General features: G+C 35.6%; 1 protein-coding gene across 1 annotated transcript in view; it reads left to right on the top strand.

Annotated features, from left to right (window-relative positions):
- The window catches only part of LOC124365008, a 262,674-nt gene that overhangs the window by 86,353 nt on the left and 157,052 nt on the right, over positions 1–19,269 (top strand). The window contains exon 2 of the mRNA XM_046820884.1: positions 17,846–18,542. Within this exon, the coding sequence (XP_046676840.1) occupies positions 17,853–18,542 (690 nt within the window). The 5' untranslated portion in view covers positions 17,846–17,852. The remainder of the gene's footprint in view (positions 1–17,845; positions 18,543–19,269) is intronic.

Here is a 19,269-nt window from a genome sequence, read left to right as displayed (position 1 = left end):
TAAATTTGTAGTTGAAATATTTTTCTTCGTGACAGTAGGATGACATAAATGTTTCTGTGGCAATCCCGGCCCTGGTCCCACAGTAGTTTTTAAGGTTGTATATTCGAGTTTTGGTTGATATTTTTTCATTTCGTAGCCCTTAAAAACATTACAAAAATTGTTGAACTCTCTACGAGGAATTACAGACATTAAAATAGAAAGTTTCGTTAATTTTTTAATCAGGCACAAATGACAACTGCTAAAGACAGGAACGTTAACGTTCTACAGTACGTATGTACAATGTACATCAGTTACAGCTTCGGCAAGTGACACTTTTTTAGTTACTTATCACTTTAAAAACGATATGGAATTTGAGAAAACTACGTGTTTCAATTGTTTTCAAATGTTTTTTTTATAAATAACAACGATTCACTCTTTCTCAGTCATCTTTTATGTAAATAATGTTAAAATTTCATTCAACCGGTTTTATTTTGGTCTGACAATAAGAACCTCTTAAATTCTACTCCTAATGCCTACTAATCCTCCTAGAACTTTCAAAGATCGTTCTAATATTTTTGTTGACTTCAGAAATAGTATCTTTGAGGCCTGTGACCAAACTTTGTTTAACATTTATTTTTAAACTCCAGCCGAAACCCAAAAAATGGCAATTATGGTTCCGAAATTCACATTTCCAAGCTATTGGTGTACGGTCCCTATTCTTTAGGGTTTAATAAAATCTCGCTCACGGTTCATTATCTTATTTTAAATTCCTTTTGTCGGGCAGTTTCGTAAGTGGAGCAGTCAACAGGAACAGCGGACTGAGAAATAAAGAGGAATGACTCCCAAGAGGCGGAAGGCAGAGTCAGGTGGAACCACTGTCGAACCGGAAACAAGGTGTAGAGACGGCGCCATTCAGGTGAAGTGATAGTTCACTGACTCTAGCGCCATTGTGGGAAGGAACCGGAGAATCAATCAAACATCACGCCTGTCAGCGGATAAAGACGCCTGCTTCTTGTCCGGGGAAATACCGCGACACTTTGTTCAATATTGAGGCGCATTCGCGTCATTTGCTTTCACCTGCTCCGCCGACGTAATAATGAATTCCGGTTAAGTGTTTCCTGGAGTCGATAATCTGGAATATTTACAGATAGGGAAGTAGATTGCCATCGTTTGTTCAGTAACTGATAGTTTTGCAGTACGGTCCAAGAGAGGAAATTGTGTTTTTATAAGTGTAATTTCCGAAACGATTCAGCCATGCGGGTCGAACTAAGGAAATAGTTTGATAATTAAATAATTTACGATTGAAAATTGAAATCGTCATGCAAGACACAGTAGAATCATTTCAAAATTAGTAGTACAAAAATTAATATTATTGTTCTTCCGGTTTTCATCGCAATTAGGGCAAATCGTCGACCTCATAGTGTTACCAAATACATATATAGTGCCTAGGCCTCACCCACAGAAAGGTTGACATCTACACACGAGCAGAGTACACACACAGAAGTGCAAGGGATTGGGGGGGGGGGCAGTGTTTCCACAATATTAGGTACCCAGAGCGCCTCCCCAATCAAACCCATACTTTTATCACTTGTAATTGTATCTTAAAGTGATTAGTATATATAGATTGTAAACATCACAATAGGAAAAAGTATACAAAACAAACTATATATACTGAAATTACCAAGAGTATTTCTTGTGTTCTGTATGATGTAACCTGTCTACTGGATGTTTTATAATATTATTAATATTTATTCCCATGATTTGTTATTGTAGCATTATGGGAGATGACTCATTTTATATGCGTCCAAACGCTTTTTAAATTTTCTTCTAAAGTGTATATATTGAGATATCTACCATAGTTCTATAATTAAGGCCGTAACAGTGCTCGGAGCTAATATTGTGTTTATGGGGTGTTAATGAAGATGGCCGCCATTATAGCCGGCTCATGCTTAGCTTCATTCATAAATGCAGTAGACACCCCAACAGTAACTTCTTGAATGAAGTGTATTCAATAATTACACATGATTATACCTGTACGTTTGAAATCAATAGGTGGATTGTAATGGTCGAAAGTTTCCCAGGGCAGGAAGGTTGACGGTGACAGGGCGAGGGGCTGTGACCCGCGACACGCGTGTTGTTGGCCCGTGCGTGCCTCTGTTGAAACGGATTACAACCGGGGACGGGGTTCTTCCTAATAAAATGATGTGTATAACCAACAACGTATTGATCTGAGGTCTGAAAATCATCACGCGCTCTGTCGCCGAGAGCTCGACTTCAGACACCGTTGGTTTGGTGGCCGAGATATTGTTTAGTCGAGAAAAAGCGATGAGTTTACGAGGGTAAATAAGGCGCGGAAAAATTAAAGTTCAACAGTTTAATCAAAAGTACGCATTGTCCCGCATTTATTCTCAATAAAGCTAGAGAATAGGCACAGTGAAACATTGCACAATTCGGTAAATCCGGTCGGTAAAGGACCATAGCTTAGAAGGTGTTTGTTCGTAGCATTCCCTATAATTGTGTTATGATGGAAAGCGTTTTTGTGTTAATATTCTGATATATGTACTTATTTGTCATGCTGTATGGAGAACTATCCAATTTTTCATGGAAATCTGTGTGTTTCAGACATTACCCATGTAATAAAGTCCAGAAATACAGGTTCCGCGAAGTAAATATCAGAAATGTGATTTAACACAATAACTGTTATAGGCTTAAACCAAAAAGGATACCATAATGGTATTTATTTATGCCTTCGTATAGGTTCCTTAGCTTCTAGTTATAAGCAGTTTCAAGATGAGATTAGTTCGCATATGTGCAACTTTTTTATCTGAATTCTCGTATACAATATTTTTCATTTTTTAGATTAAAGGTTTTCAAAGTTTGAAATAGAAGAGTAATAATCCTTTGGTAAGAATTTCAGACCTAGAATAAAAATGGTTTTATGGTTTTTGAGCCGTGTAAAAGTGTTATGCATTTGTCTCACATCTAGTAGAGATGGAGGACTTAAAAAATATTGAGGCGTATGGTACAATAAAATAGAAGTTATAAGAGTGAACGTGGTCAAAGCCGAAATGTGAATCAAATCTAACGCTGGACGATTGTCCTTAACGTGCAAGTTATTCATTCAGTAGTATTGGTATTTTTTTATTCATTTGTGAAACGTTTTTGCTTCCTTATTTCACAATATAGACTTGTCAGTTAAATGATCTAAAATTATAACTTTCGTCCAGTTGTGGTTCGGTTTAGATCAGATTTTTTAAACACTTAAGATATTTTATAAGATTTCCAGATAGTAAAGCTTTTAATTTAAAAAAATACATTGGCATAACAACGATTAAATTGAAACTTGTAAAAGAGATCTTCAAAACTCTTCATTCATTGCTTTTCTTCTGACTGTACCGGCTGTTCGTTTCATTTCAGCCAGATTTTGTAGATACTGCATTATATACAAATGAAGCTTTGTACAACATTTATAGTGTATAGGTTAGTTCTTTCTCAAGATATTGGCAGACATACAGAAATTAAATCTTTGCAGCCTCTCGAGTGATAGGTTTCACAAACGACCAGCCAACCGTATGAATTTCAAACAAGTAAAATTTTGGTAAAAAACTATTGTTCGGGTGATTATTGTATCCTTGACTAAATGCAGTATTAGTTTTCGTTTTTATTTTGGCTGTTTCTTTTTGTGATTTGTTGTTTAAAGCAATTCTAATTTATTTGTAAGTTGTGTACCTAATAATCATTAGTGTAATAGCTGTTTTAATGAGATCATTTAGTTGTTTACTGTATTGAATAATACTTATAAACATTAAACATTCTCTGAATTGTTTCTATTTAATAACTGTAGGTAACACAATATGTTATCATAATAATATTTAAAAATTACGTTACTATATTTTTTGTATTATTATTTTTACAATTTTGTGTACTACTTATGTTTTCTAATGCTCTACGTACGCTTACTCTCTAAGTGGCGAATATTACTCCCTTGTGCGATTGACCACTCAACACCTCAAAAACTCAAAACGTGATTTCCTGCAGTCACTAAGTATACAGTTAGTATTACAACAATCCCAAGTGAGTATTTTAATAAGCTGGAAACTGCTGAAGTGCACATTAATTACTATTGTATTTTGCTCTGTTGTTCTATGCAAATGTAATTTTCACGCATAACGAGCTATTAAATGATAACGGGATAAGAGGAAAGTAAACATATTAGTGTAAGCACACGCGTATTACAGAGGTTTGTTGCTTTAATTAAATCAGTTACAGTGGAGCGCCACAAACATTATTACGCTCTAACTTGTTGATTTTCATGGAAGCAGAGCTAACGTAGGTTTCTTTTATCTATTTAGCAATATACTAATAATTGCTAATAATTTATTTTTGCACCCAAAGTCTTCTTGGTAGTTAGGATCTACATTTTTCTTAATAAGCCATTTAGTCCAATATACACTGTCTGCACTACGCTTATTTCGTCTTGGCGACAACCTTAACAGAATAATTTTAATTCGGAAGCCGAGAATCTATTGTTATTGTTTAAGCACGGTACCTAGGGTCTTGTGAAATCGGTAGAAGAAGTACTTCCAAGAAAGAAATTGATCGTCAGCCACGTTAGTTTTTCAGGGATCGAAATAAAAGGGTATTGAAAAGGTCAAAAAATTAAAACGATTATTTTCTTCTCTGACCATACACTTTAGCTTAATGCACCTAAAACCAACCGTCAGACAAGTAAACGAATGATAAATCAGTCAGCTAACCATAGGTAGTCCACCGGTGTGTAGCTGCCAATGGATTTCACCAAGGAGTCTCCGACATTTGGCTGAAACTGTAATTTACAGTCTCGACATATCCTTGGACGATTGTTTTATCAATATTATTTACGTATAATATTATATCTGTAATATCTTTATCTCTTCTGATATCTTCCCATTTCAACCCTACTAAAACTTCCTCGACGCCCAAATAGATAACTACTTTAACTAACAGTGCGCAATGCACTATAATAAGTTTAATTTATGAATAGTAGTCATTTTCTATTAACATTTCTAATAACTGCTACAAATATTATTTATTTGTATCGATTTGATAAAGAAAATACTACATCGGATGCAACAGATAAACAGAGTCCATAGGTCATCACTTCACAGAGTCAATGTTCTTTGGAAGTCGACCGAACGTTAATAACGCCAGGAGTCTGTAAGCATTAGGGTGAATTGAAACTTTCAATTAAACCTCCAAAGCTCATTGAGTTTGCACGTTATGTGGTTGGGCCCGTGTTCTGATGCTATGATACAGACCCTTGCAACCGGCAATAACCGGCAATTTACATCGATGAGGGTGAGCGGATGAGGGGGTGTGGGAGGGAGGAGGAGACATGCGAGTGCACGCTTCTGCGAGACCATTGTTATGTGGCTGTTGCCTGTAAGTAGCGTCCTCCGCAGAAAATTGAGTGCAAAATCAATATTCACAAATTATTATACTTTTCCGCAGGAAAGATCTTTTCAAATAATTATGATATTATTTTAATGTATTTTTGCTTACCAATAAACATAGTTAACGAGTTTTAATAATTGTACAAATTTATTTTCAAACCGAACGATCCATTGCTACTTCCAAATATTAGATCATGAACTTACTTACTTTATAATCATTCCATTAGTTGTATAATTCCATCTAGTTCAGTTAATTTACACTACGTTTTTTTTTAAACTAGAACACTAACAGCCCTCACTAAGACTTAAGCCAAAACTTTGTAGTTAATTAAATATAATTAAATCATATTTGATCCTTCGCTTGGCTGATAGAAGAAACGTTTTCATAACGTGAAGGAAGTTACATCACAATACCCATCACACAGCCCATAATGAGTAATTAAACGGTATTCCACAGATATTTCATACCTCACTTTCACTAGTAGAAAAGGAATTGTGCTAAGACGTATAGGACAGTATGCTAAGACACGATGAAACTTACTCAACAAAACTCGAATAAAATGTTTCCAGAGTGAAAAACTCTTAGGATGAGGCGTCCTTCACAAGCCTAATCCGAAAGAATAGATAAGACAGTATGCTAAGACACGAAGAAAGCTAATAACCAAGGCTTGAGTAACACACTTCCAGTGAGTGTATCGCTTCAAAGGGCGAGGCATCCTTTGATTTATTTAATATGGAAGAAGAGGTAAGACAGAATGCTAAAACACGAAGAAAGCTAATAACCAAGGCTCGAGTAACACACTTCCAGTGAGTGTATCGCTCAAAGGGCGAGGCATCCTTTGATTTATTTAATATGGAAGAAGAGGTAAGACAGCATGCTAAGGTACCTACGAAGAAAGGTAATCACCAAGGCTCGAGTAACACGCCTCTCCAGATTCATATACTCTAAGCGCTGTGTTTAAAGCGAAAGATGTGAACATTTTTTAAATACGAGAAAAATCATTCGAAAATGTTCCACAGATTTAAAAGAGTAAAAAAATATATTCTTAGAGTGTTTCATCCTTCTTAGGTTCTAGGAGAAGAAGCTAGGATCATGCCCGAGAGATGGTTGAGATTCCTGATTTAAAGTTATTGACGATGGATGATTTTATATGACTGCATATGAGTACCCCACACATCGTGTCATGTAACTTGCTTCGCTGAGGTTGTACAATGTCTAGCCTATTGCTCATTTCATTTGACTACGTATCTTGCTGTGTCGTTTAAAAATGTCATATGGTAGTACTGCTTTTTCTGCAGATTTATTGCTTCTATAACTTTCCCTTTGCCGTCATGATTCGTCATAAAACCGTAAAAGTTTTCAGTTACGCTCAGCAATCGGTTACGGAATTTGATGTACCACCATTCTTGCTTATGTAGAAATAAAGCTCTATGCAACATTTTAATTCTGTAGATAATTCAGTTCTTGAGACATCGTGAGAACATACAGGTAGAAGTGAATATTTTCAAGCTTCGCTAGTGCTCAATCAATAACATTATAGAAGACATTCGTTATGTGTTTCAAGAACTGATATATGTTTCCTATTTCCTAAGTCTTAATAAAATCATCCTTACATATGCAAGAAGGTTAATAACTGTACAATATGTTTAAATGCACATGCCGAAAGTCAAAGCTTGCGGCAAACAAATTGTAGAACTTGTTTACGACTGTGGAGATTTTGCTAAGCGTGTTTAAGTCGTGCGAACAGTTAAAACCGCGGTTTAAGGAGGAGACATGTAAGGTTACACTATGGCTTAAAACTAGCCCCAATTGCGCCCTGAACAGCTCGTGAGAGGATTGTATTGGGCTCAGCCCCCACCCCCACCCCCCACTCAACGTAACAATGGTGGTGAATGTCAGTTAGGGTGCGCGACAAGAGTGTTTATGGCAGACTCTTGTAGAGAGGGGTGGTTGAAACAGCACTTTATGAGCGATATAATTTGTCTTGTGAGTTCTCTAATGCTATAAAATTCAACACCGAATGGGAAAATTTGCATGCGGAGTTTGTAACCAAATCAGATTAATAAGGCGGTAGGAATCAGTATAGGACAATGTATTACAAGCAACCCGCAAGGGGTGTTTAAGTGTAGTTAAATAAGGTAAATCTGAATATCTTTAAAGAAAACTTTACATCGTTTACGAGTATTGATAATAAATTGTAGACTACATTCTTGTAATCTCAGTATTTTTCTAGTTTGATGTCAATAACTACAATGGCTAACTAACACGAAATGTAATGCTAGAAGCAAAATCTGAAGTTGGATAAAAACCTCAAATTTAAGTTCCTTGTTCAGCACTCCCAGTAGAATCCTACCCTTTTCCTCGTGCAACAGAGAACAATGGAGGATTGACTGTGGCTTTAGTCTGGAGTCCATAGTAATTCCGCAAGTGGAAGGCTTTCAAATTTGCTGCAGTATTATAGATTGGGCTTTGAGCTAGTGGAGGGCGATCTCGATGATTGTTATACTTCTTCTAGGATCATCAAAGAATGTCATTTAAGGGGATCTGCTTACTTCTTCTAAAAAGAGAGACTGTCCCCAAATGTTGAACAAAGATGAAGAATAGCTGTATTGAAAACATAAGTTTTCTACAGTTTTTTTACCTGTACTGAAGGTACTTTGAGCTCTAGCTGTACTCTTGGTGTTATGGCTATCTCATATCCCTAATCTTGTAGACGTTACAGTCGAGCTAGCCATCTCTTTGCCCTACCCTGATCTGTATTTCCCTTATCTGATTTACCAGTAGTTGCTTTTTGAGCAATATGCCCAATTTATGCTACATTGTTTGGTGTTTCCTCTGCAGATTCTCTCACGGTAATAATACAAAAAATATTCAAACCAACAGTAATGAGTTTCATTCGACCTTTAAACAATAAAATTTGTTCACCGATGGTTTGAATAATTTTCAATTGACCTATCCAGCAGAATTTACGGTGCGGTATTAGACACTTTCATTTATAATACATTTACGTCTATCATATTTAATTAATTGTATAATCCAAATGCGCAACCTTAATTATTAAACATTTTAGACACATTAAATTACTGTTTTATACAGTAATATCCAGATATTGAGGTTAACAAACGAATAGTATACAGATAATATTTCAATGGAAAGTTTATTTTTAGTCGGAACTTTTGCTCGCGTGCCTAGTTTCTACAAATGTTAATTGTAATTTCTTATTGTAATGTTGTCGGTCAGGTAGCACGCAAGGCACTGATTTCTTGCTGCTTTTATAAGAGAATTATTAATGTCCTACGACTTCCCTCTGGCTTAGCCTAATTTTGTAATATTGTCCCTCTGCGGTATTTTATTTCTCAATCTCCGTTCAGACGTATATTTTAAAATTATCAAGATTTCTGCTGTGTTGTTATTTATTTCGCTTATCTGTACATGAATTGCATTTCAGAATTATTTATGTAACACAAAGTTTGACCCCATTGCATTCGAAGAGATGATTTCAAAGGAGTCGAAATATTCTTGGCGAAGAAACCTATTCAGCGTAATATTTCTATTCTTACTGAAATAAGTACTACATCAATAATTAACATCAAGTAATTCCGTGATTTTGAATATATATAATATGTATGAATGTATATAATTTTATAGTTTGTAAGTTAAAAACCATCAATTTTGTTAAGGCATGAACCTGTTTCAATTGCCTTCTTAAACAAACAATTTTTATAGTACTAAAATAGAATATACTTATTTGAATTTATAGTCTCTGGTAATAATCATTATTCTGTTCTATAAGGCTAAATATATTGAATCTTATTCGTCAACATATTGAAAGCATTTATTGGGCTAAACATAAAAACGATACTTCATGTTCTTAATTAATGGTTTATTTTAAATCAGATAATACATTAAGTTCTTAAGTCATACGTATCCGGGATAATGGTGAATAACGTTGAACTTTCTGGAATGTAACTGTTCAGTGGGAGTCAAAGGTAGAATTGTTCAGTTGGATCAAAATAGGTACGTAGATAATGTACATAATAAACTACGTTTAACCTGTAGAATGTTCGATACACGAAAGGCGACTTGAGAGGTTCAGTGCTCTAGGTAGTCTCCTAATAACGTATTAAGGGCCAATAAAAATATAAAAGCATACCAGACTTTTGGTCAGCGTAGGAGACTTCGCGTTCGCGGAATATCCTGTCCGAGAAAGTAACTTCCAACTTAGTGTACGATGCTTACAATTTTCAATGCCGACGTAAAGGAAGTAGAGGTGAAGTTTGACATCAATTTTTTCACCCTTTAGGTTAACTCGCTCGGGAGTTATTGTGTGGACAGACAGACAGAAATCAAACTCATTCAGTTGAAGCTGGTGGGAGGGCCTTCGCCTAACTCCGAGTTAATTAATTTGTATGTATATTACTCGATTCTCATTTAAAACTGTGTTTGAGTTTTAAACTTTTATTTCTAACTGAAGCTTCAACTAATTTCATTGAAAGTTTAATGAAACCCATGCAAGTCAATAAGGAATTTAATCCATTTTCAATAGGACAAAGTGTACTGCAAGAGCCGGGTGTATTGGCGCCTTTTTTTTATTTTAGCCCCAAAAGATTATTGTTGGAACACTCACCTTCGTTTTCACACCTTATTAATTTGCAAAACGGCTTTTTTATTTTAGCTCCAACATATTATTGTTGGAACACTTTTACACCTTTGTTTTCACACTCAGTATAATTAATTTGCAAAACGGCTTTTTTATTTTAGCTCCAACATATTATTGTTGGAACACTTTTACACCTTTGTTTTCACTCTCAGTATAATTAATTTGCAAAACGGCTTTTTTATTTTAGCTCCAACATATTATTGTTGGAACACTCTTACACCTTTGTTTTCAGTCGTAAAATTAAGGTAATGTCTCAGTATAATTAATTTGCAAAACGGCTTTTTTTTATTTTAGCTCCAACATATTATTGTTGGAACACTCTTACACCTTTGTTTTCAGCTCCAACATATTATAATGTTGGAACACTCTTGCACACGGCTTTGTTTTAGCTCCAACATATTATTGTTGGAACACTTTTACACCTTTGTTTTCAGCTCCAACAATTATAATGTTGGATAATTAACTTTGCAAAACGGCTTTGTTTTAGCTCCAACATATTATTGTTGGAACACTTTTACACCTTTGTTTTCAGTCGTAAAATTAAGGTAATGTCTCAGTATAATTAATTGTTGCAAAACACTTTTTTATTTTAGCTCCAACATATTATTGTTGGAACACTTTTACACCTTTGTTTTAGCTCCAACATATTATTGTTGGAACACTCTTACAAAACGGCTTTGTTTTAGCTCCAACATATTATTGTTGGAACACTCTTACACCTTTGTTTTCAGCTCCAACATATTATTGTTGGAACACTCTTACACCTTTATTTTAGCTCCAACATATTATTGTTGGAACACTCTTACACCTTTGTTTTAGCTCGTAAAATATTATTGTTGGAACACTCTTGCAAAACGGCTTTTTTATTTTAGCTCCAACATATTATTGTTGGAACACTCTTACACCTTTGTTTTCAGCTCCAACATATTATTGTTGTATAATTAATCTTGCAAAACGGCTTTGTTTTAGCTCCAACATATTATTGTTGGAACACTCTTACACCTTTGTTTTCAGTCGTAAATATTAAGGTAATGTCTCAGTATAATTAACTCTTACAAAACGGCTTTTTTATTTTAGCTCCAACATATTATTGTTGGAACACTTTTACACCTTTGTTTTCAGTCCAACATATTAAGGTAATGTTGGAACACTCTTGCAAAACGGCTTTTTTATTTTAGCTCCAACATATTATTGTTGGAACACTCTTACACCTTTGTTTTCAGCTCCAACATATTATTGTTGGAACACTCTTACACCTTTTTTATTTTAGCTCCAACATATTATTGTTGGAACACTTTTACACCTTTGTTTTAGTCTCCAACATTAAGGTATTGTCTCAGTATAATTAACTCTTGCAAAACGGCTTTTTTTGTTTTAGCTCCAACATATTATTGTTGGAACACTCTTACACCTTTGTTTTAGCTCCAACATATTAAGGTAATGTCTCAGTATAACACTCTTGCAAAACGGCTTTTTTATTTTAGCTCCAACATATTATTGTTGGAACACTTTTACACCTTTGTTTTCAGCTCCAACATATTAAGGTTGTTCAGGATACACTCTTGCAAAACGGCTTTTTTATTTTAGCTCCAACATATTATTGTTGGAACACTTTTACACCTTTGTTTTCAGTCGTAAAATTAAGGTAATGTCTCAGTATAATTAATTTGCAAAACGGCTTTTTTATTTTTCGATGCTTTTATTGGCTAATATGTCAAAATTTTTATACCCCATGGTTTGAGTATTTGAAAATATTTACAAGAAAAACTTAAAGTCGACTGGATGCGTATTAATCATGTATTTTAAATTAGTATTATAACTGACATTTTAAATTAGTATTACATGTATTACATCTGACATAATTGTACGACCAAAATCAAGAGTGTAACAGTGTTAACATTGTTAACAATCTCTTTTTAAGTAAACCGTTTTCAAATAACAGTTGCGTCTATAATCCGCTTATTAGTGTAGTCTGCATGTTTTAAGCCAAATTTAACTTAAATATTACTTTCATAAATTCCGCGGTGATTAAATGGTATTTACATACTGTAATAAATTTTTCAGATAAAAAAGTAAAGTAAAATTTACTGAGCGATTAAATTAGGAGGATTTCCAACCCTTTTTTTAATTGGGGTAAAAAGCTATCTGTCCTGTATTTAAGAGTAAACTCATATCATCATTAGTCAAAATTTTAAAATTATGGCACATCATGGCTTTTAAAGCGCCTCAATATTAAAAATTGTAATTTTTAAAGGAAAAGAATCACCAAATCACTTCGTTTCTCCTTGGATTTTGGTTTTCCTTCAATTAAGTGTAAATAAAAAACATATGTTTTAAGATAAAAATTATTTCATTTCATCGTGCGATGTGGGTTAACTCACAAAAAACATAATGGGGGCTTCGAAAGTTGATCGCACTAATAGCCGTCCCCGCCGTTTCTCGTGATGTACAAATTAACTCGGGTGTCTTGTCGGGGGTGTTAAATCGGGGTGTCCCGTGATTGCGGAAACTTTGAGCCCTGTCGGTCGCGTGCAGCACTGTTTGTGCAAATTACTTCACCCTTCCACCCCGTCAGCGGACCGATCTAACTGGCAGTGTACGAGGTTAGGTGTGACAGCAACACCGCCGACCGTATTGAAAAAAACCTTACCCTTGAATGGTTGGTTGATGTGGTGCAATCGCGGCTAATAAGTTGTTTAACTGTTTACTTAGACTCTAAAAAATTCCTCCCGAAAAATGAGAAAAGTAGAATACACTGTGATCATTCCACTAGGAATTGTATGATTTATAGTATTAATTTAGGCCATTTAGAAATCGGATTCCTTACATCATACTGCATTACCAATCCTTGTAATTAAAAAATTACGTTTTCTTAACTCCCCATAATTATGTAAAACCGCCCCATAATTCGTAACCGTACTGTAAAAATTCATATTCTTAATATCCCATTTATTTTATTGGGCCTGGGTCAAAATTACTTAAACTGTAACTCCAAATGCTCGTAGAGTAGCAACTTTCTATTTTTCTTGTCTTCAGGAAAGGCGTTTCAAAGGATTGTGACCATAAAATTTACAAAAATACGGACCAAACACGGTTACGGTACCCTAAAGCTTTCCAGTATAACATGCTCATGTTTTTACTGCAACACTTCCTCCTGCTATATTTACATTTTATGATGATAATTTAGTAGGAGTAGCATTGGGTTAGCAATAAAGTTGAATCGGCAACCTCTCATTTCTGTAGTTCACACTTAAACCAGTGAGTTCGTATTTCTGACAATATTTTACTTGCTCATTATTTTTGTAATTGATTATTAAAGCTATGAAAACAGTTAACTGAGGCTTGCTCCTAACGTATTACGAATTCAAAAGTTATTTAATTAATTAAATAAACACTATTAATTAATTTAAAATTCCGCCCCTTCAATACAATTAATAATTTGTAGGATTTGTAAACCAAACTAATTAAGATAATTAACTTGATACATTACTTTCAGTAGAGGTAGAGAATAGATACATTAATTTGTTATGACGTGGATGTGGATTTTCTGATTCATTTTACTCCGCTAGTGGTAATATCAATTAAGTGTGACAGTGTAATTAGCTGTTCTCATCTAATTCAAATTAAATTAATGATTTATTTTGACTTTTACATCCAACGCTATGAAATGTGTAATACTGGAGCAAATATATAAATAAAACGTTAAAAAATTCTTATTATCTTGACAGGAACATTACATTTAATTAGAATATAACAACAAAACCTGGCGATATTATTCCATTATTGTGATTTTCAATATGTTGCGAAACATAATAAAGGGAAGCGGATGATTGAGAGAATCGGGTTATACTAATTAATTGTTTAAAACTGAACGTTTTCTGTTAGTTGAAAATTAATGTTTTTATAAGTTTTTAACAGTAATATTATATAGTATTACATTAATACTAAAATACTGACCCATATACATCAACTTACTACTGTAATACAGTATTGCTGTTAAGTAGATCTACTACCTTAATACTTATCACTAATACTTGTTATATCTCAGTAGGATTTAAAGATAAAATAGATCATTAACTCTTAAACCTCCTTATCACTCCAGTCTGCTAAGGCCGTCGTCTTTGGGATGTTAATCTATAAACATGTATATTATCAAGTCTGTACCACAATATGTGTTCGGCTTTCTTTAATAATATCTACATTAGTCAGTGTACGCATTAGGCATATGAAACTAAAAGTCGGCCATAGTAGAACGTACAATAGAAGTCGACAATACAAAAGTATTTATATATACTACGAATTAATCGAAGGATAATACGAGTTACAATAGAAATAATCAAGGATGAAAATAATCGTCAAAGAAGATAACATAAAATTATCTAAAGATTGGCTCACTGTAATACAGAAGCCATGTCGATAAATTAAAACATTTGTGATCGTTCATGGGTTAACTCTTAAGTCGCTTCTCGCAACCCATCTGTATAATCAGTCAGGCTTATTGCCAGTTTCCGTTTAACATGTCTTGACTTAAATCGCTTTCCCACAGTGAGGCTGCAATACGTCAAGAATGTAATTGTGTTTTGACGCAATGTTAACAGGGAAACATATGATTATAAGAAAAAGAACTTAAATTTTCTTAATTGTTTTTAAAAATACCGTATTATTTTTTTAATCAAAAGGAAATAAGGTTCACAAATTAAAGTAGTTTGGGCCAAGACAATGCTAGCGCCTGCAATACTAAAGAGACCACAGGTAATACAGGGCCAAACAGATATCTTCCTGCTCGCCAACAGTAGATGTGAGCATGAGCACCGAACTTGTGTAGACTGCCTCTGGAGTGAAAAGGTTACAGATCCCTTTATCGTGGATGACACGACGGTTATGGTGACGCCGATGTGACATTGTCACAGTTGCCCATATCGAGAGCCACAGTCGTGCATACTTATCGTGGACTTAATAATGCGGGAGGCCTTTTCAGGGTTGGTACAGAAGTTACAACAGATTTTGGGCTTGTTTGACTACGTCAAGCTTTTTTTTTTGTTTGGTATACGTAATATAGTGTTTATTTCCCGATCCCTTTCAGTGAACCCTAGTTCACATTTCATAGTGTTGACGATTTCTCAGGCAACTAGTACTTTAGCATCCAAATATTTGTATAAGATTCCGTTCTGAACTTGTATTGATTTAGGGAGTTGACATACGTTTTTTATATACGTAGCTAGTTGAGCTTAATTTTCATACACACCTATGTTTTTAAAATAGTTCTTCTTAATGTAAACTCCTGTTTATCGTTGATTTTTCGAATTTTGTAATCATGAACACTGAACAGCCTTAAATACGTAATACATGTTCTGTACCTATGTATGAAAATAACACTCTTCACATTCATATGTTCAGTTCCGATTTCAGTCCGAGATAAAATTTTGTTCTATTTAATAAATGCTTGAGTAACAAATACGCCAATTATTACGAAATTTAGGTTTGAAATATTTGGTATTTAGATTGATCTATACTATTATATAAAAATGTAACGGTATGTCTTTGTGTGTCAATCACATAAAAACTATTAGGCCGTTAGTATTGAAATTTCTCAAGGACAGTCTTAGAGTCCCGGTTAACATATAGACCTATTCCTATTTTTAAAAATTCCTTCGGACTACGCCCCACCGTTCTCTAAATTGGCGAAAAATCCCATCAGGGTGTCTAAAGTTGCATTGCGCCAAACAAATATTATTACTTGAAACAGCTGTTAAGTGTAATCAACTGTTCTGTGTAAAACGTTGTTTTATGACAGCACAGCAAATTAAAAGTTTTAGTTAAAGTATACTTTTAACTGTACATTTTAGCAAACATGAAGAGTGCAGTGCTTGGTCAGTACTGTAATGCAGGTATCAGACAGGTTACTATCTAACTGTTACTATAAATGTATATACAACAGTATAAAACCTACCTTAGTTGTCTGTCTTTTGTCAGATTTAGGGTTCTAAAACCTGTGTATGTATATGTATCTTTTTTATCGGGGATGCAAGGCAAAATCAATATATTATGGTACAAAGAAAAATACTAAGACCGGAGTAAATTACAATGGACTTGTTGACGTATTTTCATGGCCACAAGGCAATCTCTACATTGGCGTCGGAAATATAATTGGCTCGAACCAGAAGTGCCCATTGACGTGCACAGTCTACGAAATTGCGTGGGTAAATTGTTAGTAATTTAATAAGGTACATTTATAAATACTTAAAACTTTAACCTTCTGTATGTTATTGCTAAATCCGTCAACTGGTTATTGCATCACTATCCTAAGTTAAGATAGGTTATGATCTATTCTTGCTATTAAGAACTACTGGACTCCCAAAAACCACTTTGCCCACGATTTAATCGCACGTTAGCGGTGGTTGACAAATCGTTGCCGCTCTGAAGGCGGTCGCGTGCGCTTGGAAGCAGTTCAAGCCCAAGACAGTGTAATAAATAACCCACGGTCGCTGCCAAACTCGCGATCTATCATTGTACTTTGATCGTATGGCCCCCTCCGCCCTTCCCCGTGCCAGAATCGTTCAGTTCAGTACCTGCCAATGTTTTCTTTTCGCGACCACTAAAAGCGCTTTCGTAGAGGTAAGTTACTCGCACAATACCTACAATCAAGGTAGAACTGTCAGTTTTTATTTGAATGTTTCAATTACTTTTCTTATACATTAAGAAAATTCAGTTCTGAGCATCGAGTGATGCCATTTGTTTGGATCCCTTGCATGGTAAATCATTATTGAATTTTACTTATATGCAGTGAAAATAAGTACATACAAAATAGGATCGTCAAATTATGTGAACAACATTAAGTTGAAGTGGCTTATAAAAATAGAATTTGGGTTATGATGTACGCCAAATGAGTAAGTTTTGTATCACTCTCACTAGGAAGTATACAGCTTGTTAGTGAAGGAACTGAATTGTCGTCTCACTGAAAGCGCGCTGGTCGTAAACATCTTAGTGATTCTCACAAATAGAAAAAGCGAGCGGTGCGAACGGATTAGAACCTCAAAGCACAGATGTTGGCACCCTTTCCGGTCTCGGGAAACGCACGGTAAACAATCCACCGCCAGCTGAGCTGATAAACATTCCGGGCCATCCTGTAATACGAGATAAGCCGCATTCCTTCTTTGTGTTTCACACTTTGTTAGTTGCCCACCTCTTGGGAGTTATAGTTTTAGTAGTTTACGTCGGCTTTTCGAATTACTTAAATGTCACGCAGTTATTTATTGCCGTTGATGTAGTCACCATGGTTGGTCGTGTATTGTGAGTCTTGGTTGTATCGTCTTGCGCCTTGCCGTAGCATTCATTCCAATAGAATATATTAGAAATTATTTAGTTGTGATTTACGTGTTTCCCATTTTTATTACTTACGCTATTTGTTGGTGTTTTTCATTATTCGTTTGGATGTTACTTCTTAATCACGTTTGCTGCACATTCCATTTTATGTCTGTTGGTGTGTATTTTCAATCTGCAACATTGAGAAAATTGTATTATTATGGCTAATTTATGTATTTTTTATTTAAGGTTTTATTTTATTGTTATGTTTTATTGTATTTGGCTCCACTTGATGTAGAACGTTGTATGTGTTGTTTATCTTTAAGTTTTTACTTATACAGTATATTATTAAAACTTTTGTTTTTGTTATGTTATATTTGAACTGTTATGTTTATGACATGTTTTTATTATTTGATGTAGTTTGTAGTGTAGTGTGCACGAGTGTGTAGTACAGTAGTTGGCATGTTGTAGGTGCACCATGTGGCTGGAAGTGGCGCCAGTCCAGTATTGTGAAGCCCCGGGAGGACCGCCGCTACGGCACTCGGCTTCTTTCTCCTGTCTGTCGCGAGGGGCGGGTCCGCGGGTCCACCCCCACAGGGCGCGCACCGCCACCCTTCCCTCGGCCACCCTCGACACAGACTACGGTTTCGTCAAGAGTCCCTACCGCGCGTACAAGTACGGTCCTGTACCCGTGCCCGAGGAGGAGTTCGAGGAGGAGGTCAGCAGCAAGAAAGAGCTCACTTCTATCAGAGATGTGCTGATCAAGAAGAGCGCCAGTCTCCTGAGCCCCACCGCGTGGTGGTCGCCGCGTTCCAGAAGAGCGCGTGCCAAGGAAGACAACAGAATCGAGGAAGAGGAACAGCACCAGCGGCGATGGCGAAGTTTAGGGGCGTTGCTTCGCACAGGTCCCACGATCCAGCACCCTCCGCAGGCTCCCTCTCCTCGCGCTCAGTCCTTCTATCTTCTGGACGACTTCCTCCGACCCCAACAGACTCGCCGTCGCGAAAAGGCCACATCGAGCTCCGATTCACTCGAGTTGTCCTCCCCCATGCCGCCCCCCGTACCACCGCCGCCCCCGCCCCTTCGGCTGCTCCGCTACCGCAACCCCTGCGACTGCCTGCAGTGTCGGCGTGAACGGGACAGGGATGTGGTTCTGCTCAACAACACGGTACGTCTCCAATGGTTGTCGCTTGCATGGATGGTTTTGGGCTTATTTTTACATTGTTATTTTCATTGAGTCTTTTCCAAATATTTAGAGCTCGATTGAAAAACATTTCCTTTTCAGGATATATTTCGAAGCTGTTTATTTAAGTATAATATATATTTATAGTGGTTTTAGATCTCCAAATAGTTTGTATCACCTCCTGTGAGAAAGCTCGAATGTCTATTATGTCCTTGATTATATAAACAGTTATTTTGATTGTTATAATCAAGAATCATAGATTTTCACTTAAGACAAGAAGATGAGGAAACCCCTCTTTACCCTTAGCCCTAAAAGGACCTTGCTGACATGTCCGCTTTGTAATCCATAGCGTGATTAGGAAGAACAACTGATGAAGACATTAGATTTCACTTATCGAAACGTAGTGTTCTATTTTTGTAACATAACGATATCAAATGACCGAAAGCATATTATCCTTTCAAATTAGCCATCATCCAACAAACTTTAAACAAGGATAGAAATAGACATTTATGTTATTATAATGCTTACACTGTATAGAGTTCATAAAAAAACTCTGTCGGTTCATTAGGGTTTTAATTGTAGAAATACAAACATACCATCCTTCATGCATATATTTTAACCTAACTTAATATTAGTATAGAACTAGTAAGTTACAATTACGTTATACATTATATTATGGCGGAAAGAGTACTCTACTATACCTATACTGTAT

This window comes from Homalodisca vitripennis, chromosome 6 (assembly GCF_021130785.1).
Source record: "Homalodisca vitripennis isolate AUS2020 chromosome 6, UT_GWSS_2.1, whole genome shotgun sequence".
Lineage (NCBI taxonomy): Eukaryota > Metazoa > Arthropoda > Insecta > Hemiptera > Cicadellidae > Homalodisca > Homalodisca vitripennis.
This window is presented reverse-complemented; position numbering and strand designations above follow the sequence as displayed.